General features: G+C 56.5%; 3 protein-coding genes across 10 annotated transcripts in view; 2 read left to right on the top strand and 1 right to left on the bottom strand.

The window, feature by feature from the left end:
- The window catches only part of RAB44 (RAB44, member RAS oncogene family), a 37,333-nt gene extending 31,698 nt beyond the window's left edge, over positions 1–5,635 (top strand). For 2 of the 3 annotated variants that reach the window (XM_039235313.1, XM_039235310.1), the window contains exons 12-15: positions 217–331; positions 1,396–1,497; positions 3,397–3,473; positions 5,145–5,333. In XM_039235313.1, coding sequence (XP_039091244.1) covers positions 217–331; positions 1,396–1,497; positions 3,397–3,473; positions 5,145–5,235 — 385 coding nt within the window. In that variant the 3' untranslated portion in view covers positions 5,236–5,333. Of the gene's footprint in view, positions 1–216; positions 332–1,395; positions 1,498–3,396; positions 3,474–5,144 lie in introns of all 3 variants that reach the window. The other variant, XM_039235311.1, reaches the window with a different exon arrangement.
- Positions 5,636–8,246: 2,611 nt separating this feature from the next.
- LOC120233815 (galanin receptor type 1-like) lies at positions 8,247–10,926 on the top strand. The gene is made up of 3 exons (XM_039235289.1): positions 8,247–8,286; positions 8,734–8,746; positions 9,915–10,926. Exons 1-3 carry the CDS (start codon positions 8,247–8,249, stop codon positions 10,924–10,926), a joined length of 1,065 nt encoding a protein of 354 aa, XP_039091220.1.
- A 2,780-nt stretch (positions 10,927–13,706) lies between these two features.
- CPNE5 (copine 5) overlaps positions 13,707–16,017 on the bottom strand; it is a 92,043-nt gene continuing 89,732 nt past the window's right edge. For all 6 annotated transcript variants that reach the window (XM_039235331.1, XM_039235332.1, XM_039235334.1 and 3 more), the window contains one exon: positions 13,707–15,412. In XM_039235331.1, the coding sequence (XP_039091262.1) occupies positions 15,194–15,412 (219 nt within the window). In that variant the 3' untranslated portion in view covers positions 13,707–15,193. The remainder of the gene's footprint in view (positions 15,413–16,017) is intronic.

Raw genomic sequence — 16,017 nt, 5'->3', positions numbered from 1 at the left:
GGCAGGATGAGGGGGTGTTGGGGGGGGACAGACTTTTCACTGGGTACTGTTTGGCACATTTTGAAATCTGAGCCGTGAGGACTGTCACCTATTCAACAAGCACTGCACTGTGAGAAGGAAAACTGTCAGGAAGCAGTCAGAAGCAGCGAAGGCCTAGAGAGGCCCGGGCACGGGGTCAGCCCCCCAGGCCCGGCCTCACGCAGCCCGTCCGGACAGGTACCACAGCATGACTCGGCAGCTCCTCCGCAAGGCTGATGGAGTGGTACTCATGTACGACGTCACCTCCCAGGAGAGCTTTACCCACGTGCGCTACTGGCTGGACTGTCTCCAGGTAGGCAGACAGCCGTTGGGGTTGGCCCCCGTTTGGGGAGCCAGGAGGGAACTTGCATCCTGCCCATACCCCCTTGTAACTCCCAGGGTTACGAATGACCCAACAGACACTTGGGTGATGCGACCCACTGAGGGCATGTGGCTGGATGGGCTGGGAGCATAGTCACACAGAAAAACCACAACCATACAGTACAGCCTCCAAAGCAAACTACTTCCTTTATCTTATGAACATTTCTTTCCTATATACGGTAGCTTGGAGATGTCTTCTTAACACCTGGGAATAGTGCAAGTCCAGTACCACTCTCAGTGATGATTCATCTGCCCACCCATCTCTAGGTCTTTCCCCATGTGCCTAATTGATACATATATAGTGAAATCCTGCAGTATACACCAGCACAGCAGGGGGCTGTGAGGGAGGACAGCTGCCTTCTCTGTAGGAGTTTCTAGTCTAGTTGAAGAGAAGACAGAGAAGTAGGATAAGGCCATACATGAAGGAGGCTGGGCTCTGGGTCTGACAGGACCTCGGTGTGAATCCCAACTACCCTGCCCCAACTCTGTGATCTTGGACAAACGACTCAACTTCTCTGAATTCGATTTTCCAACTTCTCTCATACAGTTGTTAGGATTAATGATATCATTGCCTTTGGCACGACACTGGGTATAGAGTAAGCGCTCAGTAGACGGAAGCTGGTATAGTAGTAGGAGTCATGAAGCCATTAGGAAATGAGCCAAGCCAGCCTGTGTAATCAAGGCACGGGCGGGACAAGAGGGGTGTGGGTGGGAGCAATCCTGGAAGGCTTCCTAGAGGAGGTACTTTTGAGGCTGGCCTTGGAAAATGGCTGACCTGCCCGCAGGCAGAGAGGAGGGGCAGACTCCCTGTAGATTGAAGGGAAGATTGGAGGGTGTGGGAAGGGTGTGGAGTGGGTGTGACATGGAAAGGTGGCCATGGGCTGAGGGGAAAGGTGTGCAGTCAGCTTCCTGGAGGGCGGGGCGCAATCCACCCCGCGCCTGGCCCACCACAGCCTGCTCACCGTGTGTGTCTGAGGTAGTATATTTCACGTGCAGGACTCGGGGTCCGATGGGGTGGTCGTCCTTCTCCTGGGAAACAAGATGGACCGCGAGCAAGAACGGCAGGTGTCCACTGAGGCCGGGCAGCGGCTGGCCCAGGTGAGCAGCTGGGCGTCAGGCCCTCACCCAGCCTGGACTGGAGGTCCGGGAACGGGCCACCCTGGCCCGGCTAACTGAGAAGGACCCATGGCCCGTTCCCGCCCCTGCCCTGCCGGAGGCCAGGTCAGCCTGTCTCTGGCCCACCCTGTCCTTCGGCCCAAACATGAGGCTGTACTGGTGGGCATGACATTGACCCTCACGTGGAACCAGCAGTTCCCCACACAACGTTCTGACCTATATAAAAATATCTTCAGAGTAAAGAAAGGTTTTAAAAGCTTCACTTAGAATTCCCAATCAAATCTTAATTTTCTCTCTGGTCTCTAATTAACATAACATTCCTTCTAATTTATTCTATCTTAAGACTCAAATTCTTCCCCGGCAAGATGGCATCAAAAGCCCCACCACCAGACAGTGAATACTATTTATTTACGAATAGAACTTGACCACATTCCAGAAACTCTGGAGAATAATAAAGAAGGGGAAAAGAACCCACCCCTTGCCCCACCTCTGCTACTACCCCTCTTGGCATTTCCACGTTGTATTTCCTTCCCCTTCTCATTTCTCATAATCATGAGGTCATCACTATGGCTCCTGGTTGGCGGGAATTTTTCCCTCTTAAATGTAGTGGCTCATCTCTTTGACATGGTAATTCCTCGTCTAGCAATTTATCCTAAGGAAAGAATCAGGAATAATAATCCCTAAGAGAATAGTATAATGGATACCCGCGTATAATGTATAATCAAGAATGTTTATGTGAGGATGTTTTTTACAGTATTATTTATAAGAACAGACATTTGGCAGCGGGTGGTGGTCAAATCGCGGAGGTTCATGGGAAAGGCTAGCATTTGCCATTAAGAATCCTGGCCCAGAAAAATGTTTGAGGGTGTGGAGGAAATGCTTACCATACAACGCGAAGTCAGAACAGCTGCTCTTCTGAATCTGGCGAGGTTGCTGATACTTGACTGGGGCCCGCCCAACTAGCCATTGCATATAGTTTGATCTAACAGTACGATGACATTTAGCCCACCCTACCCCCAGTCAGAGGGTTACGTAAAACAGAGCGGAAAGATATATATCAAATGCTAACAGGAGTGGCTTGTAGTTTGCACCTATACTTTTTAAAAAATGTTTCTTCATTTTTGAGAGAGTGTGAGCAGGGGAAGGGCAGAGAGAGAAGGGGAGGGAGGATCCCAACTGGGCTCTGTGAGGACATCACAGAGCCCGACGTGGGGCTTGAACTCACGAACCACGAGATCATGACCTGAGCCGAAGTCAGACGACCAATAGACTGAGCCACCCAGGCGCCCCTGCACTGACCCTTTTTGAAGGCTGTATTTTCCAGTATTTCCCCCATTGGATATTTTTGAAATAAAAAACTCCCACAGAACTAAGGGTTTAAAATGTCCCTGGGTGGGGCTGGGGGGGCGCCTGGGTGGCTCAGTTGGTTGAGCGTCTGATTTTAGCTCAGGTCGTGACCTTGCCGTTTCCTGGTTTGGACCCCTGGGCTGACAGCTCAGAGCCTGGTGCCCGCTTCACATTCTATGTGTGTCTGTCTCTGCCCCTCTCCTGCTTGTGCTCTCTCTCTCTCAAAAATAAATAAATAAACATTTTTAAAACATGTCCCCAAGGACATTTCTCCACGCTGGGACACATGCTTTCCGCCATTGCTCTGTGGGCCGCGGAACATTTCCGGGGTAGTATCTTCGAGATGGCTGGCTAGGTTGGAGGGCCAGTGGGCAGGGCCCAGGCTGGGACCAGGGGCCGTGCAGAGAAAGGGCTGCCTCACTTGATGAGGTTGGCCTAGGGCCGTACTGGAGGGGACTCTGATGGCCAAGGCTCGGGTGGGGGGTCGGCCATCAGTGGGCTCCCCCAGGGCACCCACACCCCATCTGTCTGCAGGAACTGGGAGTCTCCTTTGGGGAGTGCAGCGCCGCCCTAGGTCACAACATCCTGGAGCCCATGGTGAACCTGGCCCGGTGAGTGCCACCCTGCTACTTGCCACCCACAGTCCCCTGGGCAGCCTCAGACCCCTCCTGAGGGAAGGGAAGGCCCGCCCTGAGGAAGGACCGTGAAAGCACAGGGCTCACCCTCTGGGAAAGGACAGAGAGCACTGTGCAGAGAGTCCGACTCCAGCGCTACCAGCCCCATTGACTGCATCACCTCCTGAAAGTCTCACGTGCCCGCTCTGAGCCTGGGCTTTCTCCTCTGTGCAGTGTGGTGGGAAAGAGAGAGTCACTCTCCTGCTCCTAACCTTCTAGTAACTTCCACTAGATTTAGAATAAAATCCAGATGCCTCGCGACGGTTTTCATCATCTCCAGCGCTGTCTCCCCTGTGTGCGTGTGTCCACATGCCCACGTGTGCACTCACTCAGCTCCAGCTGTTCAGGGGCTAGGGGAGGGGACCCTCCCTGACTGCTCTCCATCCCCCCCATTATGCTGGACCCCTGCCCTCTGTTTGTGTCTTTTGAAGCCCTTCTTGGGGCGCCTGAGTGACTCAGTCAGTTAAGCGCCCAACTCTTGATTTCGGCTCAGGTTATGGCACAGTTCGTGAGTTCAAGCCCCATATGGGGTTCTGCGCTGATATGTGGAGCCGGCTTGGGATTCTCTTCCTCTCCCTCTCTCTGTGTCCCTTCTGCTCCCCCGCTTGCGCTCTCTTGGTCTCTCTCAAAATACACAAACTTAAAAAAACCCTTCCTGACAAACTGTAATTACACATGCATTGGTCTGTTTCCTTGCTGCCGTCTGCCTCCTGAACTTGACCCTACCTCCAGGAGGGCAGGGCCGAGCCTGTTTGGTTCTGCCCCTCCCTCCGCACACAGGAAGTGCCCTATAAATGAATGAAATAGGTAAGGCAGACGGGGTACCAGACCGGATGATCTGGAAGCCACTTCTCTGACAAAGCAGCCGGGCAAGCTTGCGAAACTACACGCACACTGTCTGAGACCACACTGTGATGTCTCTGACCCCAAACGGCTCAACGGCTTCCCCCTCTGCTGGAGAACAAAAGCCCGGGTTCCTGAACACAGCTCCCAGGTCCCCTGTTGTCTACAAGGCTTCTTTCTGGCCCTTCAGCCATCAGGCTTTGTGAGCTGGCGCTGTGGTCCCCGCACAGTGAGCACACGCTGGGCGAACGAATGGACAAATGAGCTGCCTTGATTTCCCCAATCCCCAGCTCTCTTTTGACGCCGAGCTGTTGCCCCCTGTTCCCCTTTGCAGCTAGGGAACCCGTGTACGCTGCTGGGTCTCACTTCTGACACTGCCTCCTGTCTCCCCAATCCCTCGAGAACCCGGTGTGAGCTCCCTCTGCGTGCTTCCCCATTCCTGGGTTCCGACAGCCGCTTCTCCTCTGTCTCCCTTACTACTCAAGGCGAGGACGGGCTGGCTTCGCTGTCCTATTCGGAGTCCCTTGCACAGAGCCTGGACACAGCGGCCTGGAAAGAATGCCAGGAAAGAGACAGGGGGCAAAAGTCTCTGTAGCCCCATTTTTCTGGCGACATGTGGAAAGCAGGACAAGAGCAGAGCGTGGGGGTGGGGGAGAGATCTCAGGGGGGGCCATCCCCCAACCCCACAGCTGCACCCGCAGGCCCCCCCTCCCCACTGCCCCTGGAAGGTGAGACAGAGGACTGATGTTTGGCGTCATCACACAGGTCACTCAAGATGCAGGAGGACCTCCAGAAGGATGCGCTGGTGGAGGTGACGCCCAAGAGGCCACCGAAGAGAGCTGGGTGCTGCTTCTGACCTTGTGGCCGGGACCAGACGGCACCCCGTGGGTCTCCTGCTCCTCGGCTCCTGTCCCCCCTGTCTGGACACAGCAACGACAGACACGGCCAGCTCAGTTCAGGAAAACGGTCCTCAGGTTAGGCCTCGGATCCCAGGGAAGGGCTGCACTAACGCTGCCCTTTGCGCTCTGAAAAGGATTTTGCTGAGGCGCTGGTGGTGGTGGCGGCGAAAACTTTTTACAGAAAGGAAAAGTCTAGAAAAATGAAGGAACGAAAACACACTGCGTTGCTGGCCACACATCTCTGGGTGGTAAAATTGCAGGGTGAATGTGTGGAGGTGTTATTTCCCTTTTTGTACGTATTTGTATTTCCAGATCTGCAGCGACTCGGTACTCTTTATATCATCAAAAATAAACATGAGCGCTAAGGAGAGGGCAAGAAACTTCCCGGAGAGCTTGCTTTGAGGCTGATTACTAATGGATACAGCCTGTTAATGACAAAATATTCAGGCAGTCCCCCTGTTCCGTGCCCGCCACAGCTGGCGAACCTTGTCCCGTGCACCGCTGTTTGCAAGCATGAAGTCTCTTCCGGGCAGAATCCAATTCTGGAGAAAAGAGCAATGTTCTGAGGGCCCCTGATAAGGCCCGTTCCTCCCGCCTTCCTGAGCCGCAGCCCCACTCCCTTCCCCCAAGACGCTCTCTAAGGGGTTGTATTCAAGGATCACCTGCTCTAATGCCAAGAGGTCGTCTGGTGCAGCTCTCTGCCCTCAGGTGTCGGTCTCTGGGCTCTCGAGGTCCAGCTGGGGCGTGGCTGGGCCCGGGGGACAGCAGAGACCAGGTGCGTGTCACTCGTGGGCTCCTCTTTGGAGCTTTTGTAGGAATTCCCAGAACTGCATAGCATTTGCCTCCTGAAAGGTACAGCCACCCGGGCTGTGGTCTTCCGTGCCCTTAAGGGGCTTCCTTGGAGAATCTCAGGGAGACGGCCCCTCAGTGTGGGACTATCTCCCGTCACATATGTTTGCCGCCATTGGTGTCCCCGTCATCTTCCTGTTAACTGCAGTGGTGCCCACCACGTCCTGCAGGCCCGCGTGGGAAGGATGCAGGATGTGTGATGATGACTTTGTGGTGCTTCCGTCCTGGGGAATTCCCCAGCTGAATCAGAGGCAACCCCGCTTCCGTGGGGGAGACCAGCAGAGACCATTCAAGAGAAAGAGGCACAGGGGCGCCTGGGTGGCTCAGTCGGTTAAGCGTCTGACTTCGGCTCAGGTCATGATCTCACGGCTCGTGGGTTCAAGCCCCGCGTTGGGCTCTGTGCTGACAGCCAGCTCAGAGTCTGGAGCCTGCTTCGGATTCTGTATTTCCCTCTCTCTCTGACCCTCCCCTGCTCACACTGTCTCTCTCTCTCAGAAATAAATAAAACATTTTAAAAAAGAAAGAGAAAGAGGCACAGAGCAAGAGACTGCAGGAGAGGAAGGGAGGGCGGCAGGTGGAAGACAGAGCTTGCCTACAGGTGGAATCAGGCTCCGATCCTGGCCCCTATCCCTCTGCTCACTTCTGAAAGGGATGCCTCTGCAGCAGTGAGCACTTGTCATTAGGGGCATACAAGTGGCAGTTGGGTGACACTTGGCAAGAGGCAAAAGACTGAGGCATCAGAAGCCACCAGAGATTGGATCTGATGCCCTTAATGGACCCCATTCAATCTCTAGAAAATATGTAGGATGATTTTGTGATCATTTGTGAACTGATTCGTTCTTACCCCCAAAGCCTTCTCTCTTCCTGGATCCTCTCTGTCAGCCCACAGGCTTCTCCCTGCGCTGAGCAGTTTCTAGGCTCTAGTAGGTTCCAAGACAGACAGCCAGACAGGGAAAGGCGGGCTGCAGTGAGTGATGCCAGGCCCGGGTGAGGGTGGGAGCCAGGTCTTGCTGTTGCTAATGGCTCTCTCTGGGGTGTGGGGACCTGGCAGGCACCGACATCTCTCTCCGGTAGGCCAGCGAGTTAATGAGGCAGGCAAGCAGGGTGTGATTCCTGGGGGGGGGCCGCTAGAGCGGATAGAGCCCCTGTCCTCTGGGGGACCCTGCACAGAAATAGCCCCCGGGCCTGTCCCTTCCATCTCAGCTCTGCCCCCGCTGCAGGCAGCCAGCTCTTGTTCCCCAGTGGTGGGGGTGGGGGAGGGAGGGAGTGCTCCAAGGGACCACCCACCTGCCCAGAACCTTCTCTTGGCTTTCGCTGGCTAGGTGCAGAGTGGAGCTGTGGAAGGGCCGCCAGCCTTTCCTGGTGTCGGAGGGCTCCGACTCAGCACACGCAGGGACCTCAGAGCAGCGCGAGGCAGGTAAGGAGAGCAGCAGGAGGGGCGCGAGGTAGATTTCAGAGTGAACTTCCAGGCAAGTGGTGAGTTCTCGGGGCATGTCAGCCAAGCAGGCGCAGGTCACACCTTAGCTTGAGGCTGGTTAGGAAAAGGAGGGTGAGGGCGCCTGGGTGCCTTAGTGGGTGAAGCATCCGACTTCAGCTCAGGTCAAGATCTCACGGTCCGTGAGTCTGAGCCCCGCGTCGGGCTCTGTGCTGACAGCCTGGAGCCTGGAGCCTGCCTCAGATTCTGTGTCTCCCTCTCTCTCTGCTCCTCCCCTGCTCACACTCTGCCTCTTCCTCTCAAAAATAAACATTTTTAAAAATTGTTTTAAAGAGAAAAGGCGGGTGGGACTGGGCTGACAGGGCTCAGGATGTGGAGCGAGAAGGGGAGGGTGGGGCGGGGGACAAAATGGAGTGTGGACAGAGGTGTCAGGGAGGAGAGCTTCTTGGAGCTGAGGGTGCTCAGGAACAGAACAGGCATCATGTGCAAAGCTCCTGCTTCGCGCCAGGCACCGTTCAGAGCACTTCGCTCCTATCACCCCGTTCAACCCCCCCATCAGCCCTACGAGAGGGGCTTGTGCTTGCCCCCACTTCGCAGCTAAGGGAAGTGAGGCGTAGAGGGTGAGTCCGCAGCCACACAGTTGGAGGGTGGGGCAGTGGGTTTTGAACCCAGGCTCTGGCAGCCATGAGCTTCGTCATGAAGTCCCGGAGCCTCTTATCAGAAGGTACGGATGCTTAGGTGGAGCCGGGGCTGGGGCCTGGACCCTTTCTTTCCCTCCCCTCCTCTCCACTTCTGTCACTGGCAGCAGGCCTGGGCCAGGTGAAGGAAATAAGAAAGGAGGACAGGGTAGGGAGGAGCTGGGGCTGGTCCCTCGGCTCCTCCCCCTGCAGTCCCTGGAAGGAGCCTGAGACCATGAGTGGAGCGGTGTTGGAGGCGGAATTCACGCGGGCCCCCTGAGGTCTCTTCCCAGCTGCCCTCACGCTCCAGAGACCAAGCAAGTCCCCCAGGCAGGGCTCTGCCGGAGGGGCTCAGGGGACCCCCCGCCCCGCCCAGGCTCTGAGTCAGCTAGCGAGGCGCCTCTGTAGACTCCCCTGCCCCAGTGTAGGAGAAAATGGACAAAAACTCGAATCAGGGCTCTGGGGAGCTATCACCTTTGCTGCTGGATCCCTAGAACCTGGCTCAAGGTAAATACTCAGGGAACACTTATTTATTGAGTGAAGGGGCAAGTCTCTTCCCAAGAAAGCTAGGGATCCTGGCCCGATCCGTGGGGTGGCGGGTGTAGACCGTGGCCCCCTGGGCGGACTCCGTTTCCCAGCCTGGCCTTGGGGGCTCCCATGTCCTGGGCATGTAGGACGCAGTGAGGGTGAACCGATCCGACCGCTGGGGAGCCATGCTCCCCCACCCTCACCAGGTAACCAGCACAGCCATAGAAGTGTGGTCGTTCCCCAGCCGGTCTGCCCCACGGAGTCGTCTGGAATCTTTCAGAAATCCCAAAGCCCAGACCAGTGAAATCACGTCACTGTGACCCATGCATTGGTATTTTTGAAACTCCTCTGGTGACCCCCACGTACAGACAAGCTTGGGAGCCACCAGCAGGGGCTTCACACCTTCTCAAAGCCCTTGCATATCCACTTTCTTACTTGAGCCTCAAATTAAAATCTGCTTATTTCCCCGGCAGGCAAGGTTTTGTTTAAAAATATATATGTGCATGTGTGTGTGTGTGCACACGCACCCCAAATTCATTTTGCACTCCCTTTAGAAATTTTATTTATTTATATTTTTAATGTTTATTTATTTATTTTGAGAAAGAGAGAGAGAGAGAGTGGCTGAATGGGGGAGAGGCAGAGAGAGAGGGAGAGAGAGAATCTCAAGGAGGCTCCATGCTGTCAGTGCTCAGCCCGATGTGGGGCTTGAACTCAAGAACTGTGAGATCATGACCTGTGCCGAAACCAAGAGTCGGATGCTTAACCGACTGAGCCACCCGGGTGCCCCATCCCTGCAGAAACTTTAGAAATAAAGAAGGTTAAAAAAGAGGAAAATGAACAGTTGTAACAGTTACTGGTGACATCAGTTTTATTTTATTTCCTTACTTCTTTACAGTTGAGGAAACTGAGGTAGGGAAACACTAGGTAACTTCCCAAAGTTATGGAGTTACAAAGTAGCCGAGTCGGGATTTGAACGCACCGTGTTGTCCGAGCCTATCCCATCGGGGTGTTGTGAGGTCTCGAGGGACTGATGCATGCCAAGGGCGCCCACTGGACGCAGGGGTCTGTGAAAGGGGGGCGCTCAACAGGGAAGGAGGGCGGCGGCCCTCTGGCCGGTTTCTACACTGTCCTCATGTGTCTGGAGCAGGAGAATGGAGCCTAGGCCGGAGCCCAATGCCACGTTCACGTCCGGGCTTGCAGCGCCCCCTGAGCGACTGCTCCGCCTCATCTTCGCCGGGGTCTGCGGCCTCATCCTGCTGGCGGGGCTGCCGGCCAACGGGCTCATGCTGCTGGTGGCGGGCCGGGCCTCAGGCGCCCCCCGTCCGCTCCTCGCCCTGACCAACAGCCTCATGGTGAACATCACGCTGTCTGACCTGCTCTTCCTGGCTTGTGTCGTGCCCGTGCTACTGCTGAGCTTCCTGCAGCCCGACTGGTGGCTGGGCCCCTTTGTCTGCACCGCCAGCCAGGCCACCAACAACGCCACCATGTTCTGTACCTTCTACAGCATGGTGGCTACGGCTCTTCTGCGCCACGTGGCAGTGGCCTGGCCTGACGTGGCCCTGCCATCCGGCCGGGGCGCCCGCCTGCTGCTCTGTGGGGCCATGTGGGGCCTGGGCCTCACGGCGTCATTGCCTAACTGGCTGTTCCAGAGAGTGGTAGTGGAGGAGGGGGCCGTGGGGGCCGTGGGGGCCCCGGCCTGCCTCTTGCTCCTGAGCCCCGCCCAGGCTTCCTGCTACTTCAGCTTGCTGGGCGCCCTGGCCTTCCTGCCCTGCATGCTGGGGCTGGGCTGCTCTTTTAGCCACGTGGGCTGGCTCCTGTGGACACGGCCTCGTGGCCCCGGTGGGGAGAGCGTCCGGGAGCACCAGGAGAACACAGGGCTCATCCTTGTGGTGCTGGTGGTCTTCGTGCTGATGTGGGGGCCCTGCTCCGTGCTGGGCTACATGGCAGCCGTGGGTGGCCTGCCTGCCACGCCCGTGGCTTTCGTGGCATCCAGCCTCTGCACCATCCTGGCTTACTCCAACTGTGCCGTCAGCCCTGTGCTCTGCTTCTACCTCTCCCGCCCCTTCCGGGAAGGGCTCAGGGACCTCTTCTGCAGGCCAACGGCAGCCAGGCACCCTGGGGATGCAGGAGGGGCTGGTATGGTGATGGAGAGCATCTAGCCTGGCCTCAGGAGGCCTATGAGGTCTGCCGAGGGTCTGAGAAGGTAGGCTGATGGGAACGCGGAAAGTCAAGAGAGGTGGGAAGGCCCTTAGTGACGTTAGAGCCTGTCCCCTCCATTCTCCCAGTGGGGAGCCTGAGATCCAGAGACAGCAGGTGGCCCAGCAAAGGTGACACAGCTACTAAAATGGCAACTAGGTTGATGCTCTCATTCCACCTGGGGACTCAGATGCCTGTAGGCTCTACTACTTCCTAGGGGTATGACCTTGCACAAGACCCTTAACCTCTCTATGGCTCCATTTTCTCATCTAGGAAGTGGGATGGTGGTAGTACCTTCTTCGTAGGGTGGTTGTGAAGACACACATAACACATAGAAAGTGCTCAGAAGAACACCTGCTCTTTCCTAAGTGCGTGCGAGTGTCAGTCATCGCGATTATTAGCATCTTCATTTTATTTTATTGTTCAGGGGCATTCAAGGTGAGCAGACAAGAGGTCACTTCCAAAGGCAGAGCAGTGTTTAGAGGAATGACCCGGGGAATGACCGTCCGGGGTCCTTGATCCTGAAGTCCTGTGGAGTAAGGGGGGTGAGGAGGGGAGCCAGCTGCATCCTGGGTGGGAGCCGAGGCCAGGAGAACCTTCCAGGGGCCTGCCCTCTCCTAGATCCATCACACAATCTCTCAACCCGACAAGAGAACACAAAGTCAACCTTTGTGCCATGAATTTCTCAGTGCCCTCCTTTCTTCTCTGTGGTTTTCTTTTGCTCTCCAGAGAAACTGAAGGTCCCCACCTCTCCTACCCAACCTCCTCTGAGAAGCTCCCAAACTCCATGCCCTGCCTCTGGCCTCCCGGTGGCAGGCCTCAGACTTCTGTGTTAGTGGGGGAACAAGGAGGGTTGTCTCTACTTAAAGCCCCAAGACAGAATGTTCAACATTTTCTACTTGGTAACAGTGTTACAGCTAAACACACACACACACACACACACACACACACACACACACACACACTGACTCCATGGTCAAAAAGCTTTGGAAACATTGGGTTGGACCAAGTTAAACTGGTCTCTTTGCTGCAGGACTTATCAGAGCCTTGAATGCCCCAAAGGCCACTGGGATTTGCTGAGAGGGGCTCAGAGTAGGCAGTTCCCCAAATTCAATACTGGAGAACCAGTGTTTCCTGGAACACACCTTGCAAAATAACCCAGGAGAGAAGCTCCAGTGTCAAGTGCAGTAAAGATGCACTTCCCTTTGGCCCCTTGGGCAGTGGCCCGGAGACTTGATTCCCCTGCCAGGCAGGCATCTCCGTTTGATGCTTTCCCACAGACGTCCAAGGTGAGGCAAAATGGGTCACTGGTTATGGGAACTTCCATCTTCCCAAGCTATGACCCCACCCGGTTCCCACTCCAAGCGTATCGGAATGCAAGTCAGAGGGGGACCTAATTATAGGGACAGCCATGAATCAGCTCTAATTTACTATAAAATCATAAGAAGTAAATAAGCCCCAAACTTTGGTATAATTAGTACCAAATTCCTTGTGATGTGCAGACTGGGAATGGCTGGCTGGAGGGCTAACCTGAGAGTGAGCTTGCCCAGAGGAGGGTGGAAGTCCCCTTTCCCTGCAATCCTGGGCTCTGATGGCCTCAGGGATTGATCTACGAAGAGCGACATGGAAGAGAGAGGTGGGGTTGGCTGCGCTCCTACAGTGCACCCTGTGCATGTCACACGCTTCATGTGTGTGTATCCACAGGTCCCCCAGTCTGTCTGCACAATAATCCTGCAAAGGAGAATGGTCCCCCATAACAGGGGCAGTAACGCGTCCTGGGCACGTGGTCCATGGGAGCTGTCCAGGCTGTGCCGGGAGCGCCCCCTCTGGTGCCCACAGACCCCAGCCCCCCCTCCCCCCCAACACACTGGCTTGGCAGTGGTAACCCAGAGCTGTAGGATGCCCTTGCTTGTGCTCCAGGGCACGGGTTGTGCTCGGAGGGTACAACTGTGTGAGTCAGTGTCTCCAAACTTAAGCAGGGCCTGGCGCCTGGGCTCGGGAAACACTTGCGGGATGAGTCAGTGGGTGATCAAATGTAATAAGGGGAGCCACCTGTTTTTGAGAATAATCTGATCAGGTTACTCACCTCTCTCACTGGCTCCATTTCACTCAAGAGTGACACTGAAGCCCCGACCATGGCCTACAAGGCCCTATGCATTCTGGATTCTTCACCACCACCACCCCATCTCCTCTTCTGAACTATCTCCCCTCTTAATGCAGCTCCACCCACACAAGCCTCCCTGCGTCCATCACACCAAGTATGCTCCTACCTCAGGGCCTTTGCACTTGCTGTTTCTGCTACTTGGAGCCCTCTTGCCTTGGATACCATCATGCCTCCTTCTCTCATTTCCTTAGGGCTCATCTCAGCCTTCACCTCCTCAGAGACGCCCTCCCTGACCACCTCATTGAAGTATCGCCTGTCCCTCTCTAGCCCCTTATTTTCTGTTATTTGTCTTTGTAACTTGTATCACCGCATGAAACAAAGATATCTACCTATCTGTGTATGTGCTGACTGGTTTCCCCTGTCTTATTTGTGTGCTTGTTGTAAGCTCCATGTGGAGACAGGCCCTGTGTTTTGTTCACTGCTGGATCCTCAGTGCCCAGCACAGATCCTGGTGCCTAGTAGATGTTCAGTAAATCTTCATTAAACATAAGAACGGAAGAAAGACCGAGAGGAGAAGCTGGGCTCTGTCAAACAGCAATGTATTTGCTATTTTTCACAGAAGAAAGGAAAACAAGAAACTCTAGTAAAAGAACCAAATTTACTCCAGTTTAAGGCAAATTCCACACAGAGACTGTCTCAGAGACGGGCACGGGACCAGACAGTGTAGAAACACCACCATCATGCATGACGGGGAGGGGAGCGGTGCTGGGCAGCAGACAGGGCGGGGGGCTGGGGTCCCCGTGGGGGGTGGGGATGTGCAGTGGGCTGAGGCGCCCCATGCTGCAGGAGGGGCTGGCATGCATGACCCGCTCCCCATGCGGGCAAAGGCCGGGCAGCTGGCTGGGCCCGGGGTGAGCTCACCCGTCTCACCTTCCCCACAGCAGGGGCAGGAGCTTGGGCTCAGACACCAGAGCCCGGGGCTGGTGGATCTGGGGTGACCGGATGGGAACAGGGGGACCCTAAGGGCCAAGACGGCCTGGAGTAAGGGGTCGCCCTGCCAAGGAGTGGGATGGGGGAAGCTGAGGATGGCGTGAATGGACTCTCAGGACAGCAGAGCCGAAGGGACACCTGGGACCCTCTGGCCAACCCTCTTGCCTTACAGATGTGGGAACGGAGACCCGGGAGGCCGGGGGGCCTTGCTGGGGTTCCCACAGGCAGCGGCTGCAGGCAGGGCTGGAACTCAGGACTCCTATCTCCTATCCCCGTGGGTCAGAGGGGCAGTGTGGGAGTGCGGGGGCTGGACTGCTTCGTCCAAGGCCTCCCGGGGTGGGGGAGGGGGCAGAGGCCTGGCCTCCAGGGCCCTGGGTAGCTCCGGCAGGAGGAGGGGATGCCTGGGGTGGGGGGTCGGCTGAGAGGTGCCCGTGGGTCTTCACCCAGGAAAGGCCTGCGGATCTGTGGATCTAAAACCAGTGTCCTTCTGGGCTTGAGAGGCACCAGAAGGGACCCTGTGCCTGAAAGGCCTCCATTCCCAGCCCACCATGTGGGCTACGGCCGACCCTCACCGCCTCCCCTGCGTGGGTCTGCAGGGCCCCCGTAGCATGCAGGCGTCCCTGGGAGGGGTCACGTGCTCAGGCATCCTGCGAACCCATCAGCTCACAGGGGTCACGGGGAATAGGGATGGACGGGACGGATGCCGGGATAGGAGGGCAGGGCCAGGCACAGAAACAGACACGCAGGAGGAGGAAGGCCCAGCCCAGGCTTCAGGATGGGACTGCCCCGGTGTGGGCCAGTGGGCCGAGGGGGAACCTCAATTCTCCCGATTGTTAACACCTTCCTGGCTGGGCCAGAACTGGGGACCAGGGGGAAATGAGAAGGGCGGGGGCCCAGAATATCACCTCCGCCATCTGAACCCTCCAATTCCCCAGGTTGGGCCCTAAGGCTAGGAAATTAGACAGGTGCCTTCAGAGGTCCCGCCCCCTGCAGGCCTCCAGGCACACCCATTACAAAGGCTGGGCAGGGCAAGTTGCCAGGGGGTCTGGCGACCCTGCCTATACTTCCACCTTCTACTTCCACCCTCCACCTGCCTCCCTGGGCCCCAGCCCCCGGCCTGTGGCAGGGAATCGCCCTCAGATGTGTGTGTGCAGAGGGGAAGCAGGGGGCGTGCGGGCCGGGGACTGTGGGGGCGAAGGCTCTGGAGCTGCGGGTGGGGGGCGGGGGCGGATGCCCTGTGACTTCATGTAGGACACCAGCTGGTCCGGGATCTCGGCCAGCACGTCGCGGGCCAGGCGCGCCATGCTCAGCACGTGGTTGCCAGTGCGGTCCACATAGTCCCTGAAGGGCACGAACTGGCCAGAGGGAAGGCAGGCTCATGCAGGGCCTCGGGCTGGACCACAAGCCCCACACCTTCAGGCCTGGGGCCTGCTCCCATCCCTCCTCAGCCTCTGCCCGCCCCCCGCCCCCCCCCCGCACTCAAGCCCTCTCCGTGGCAGCCCCTGTTCTCACATGTACTGAGCACAGTGCCCAGCCTGGAACACCACCAAGCAAAAGCACTTCATCTTTGAAGTTCTGCTGCCAAGCACAGGCACTTAGCTGGTACTCAGGAAATACCGTGTGAATCCCCTGGCTTCTAAAAGCGGGCCTTCCCATCTCCCCCAGCCTCTCTTTCTTTGGCTCTGCCTCTCCTCTTCCCTCTCTGGGTGGATACCTAAAGTCAGGCCCCTCTGGCTTCCTCCCAGGCCACTGGAGCCACCCCCAACCCCTCGAGTGCCTCAGCTCACTCCTGGCTCTAGGCCTTTCTATACAAGGGGAGCCCCTCCCAGATTGCCCCAGCTCTGATGCCCAGCCTCCTATCTTTGGTCTCTACCCCTGGAATGACCTCCTCCTCCATCCCATCTTTTTTTTTTTTTTTTTTTTTAATCCGGGGTTTCTGGAGAATGTCGGTTTTTATTCC

This window comes from Hyaena hyaena, unplaced genomic scaffold (assembly GCF_003009895.1).
Source record: "Hyaena hyaena isolate Hyena2069 unplaced genomic scaffold, ASM300989v1 scaffold_96, whole genome shotgun sequence".
NCBI classification, from domain to species: Eukaryota; Metazoa; Chordata; class Mammalia; order Carnivora; family Hyaenidae; genus Hyaena; species Hyaena hyaena.
The sequence above is the reverse complement of the archived record's forward strand: the minus strand, read 5'-3'. Positions and strand labels throughout refer to the sequence as shown.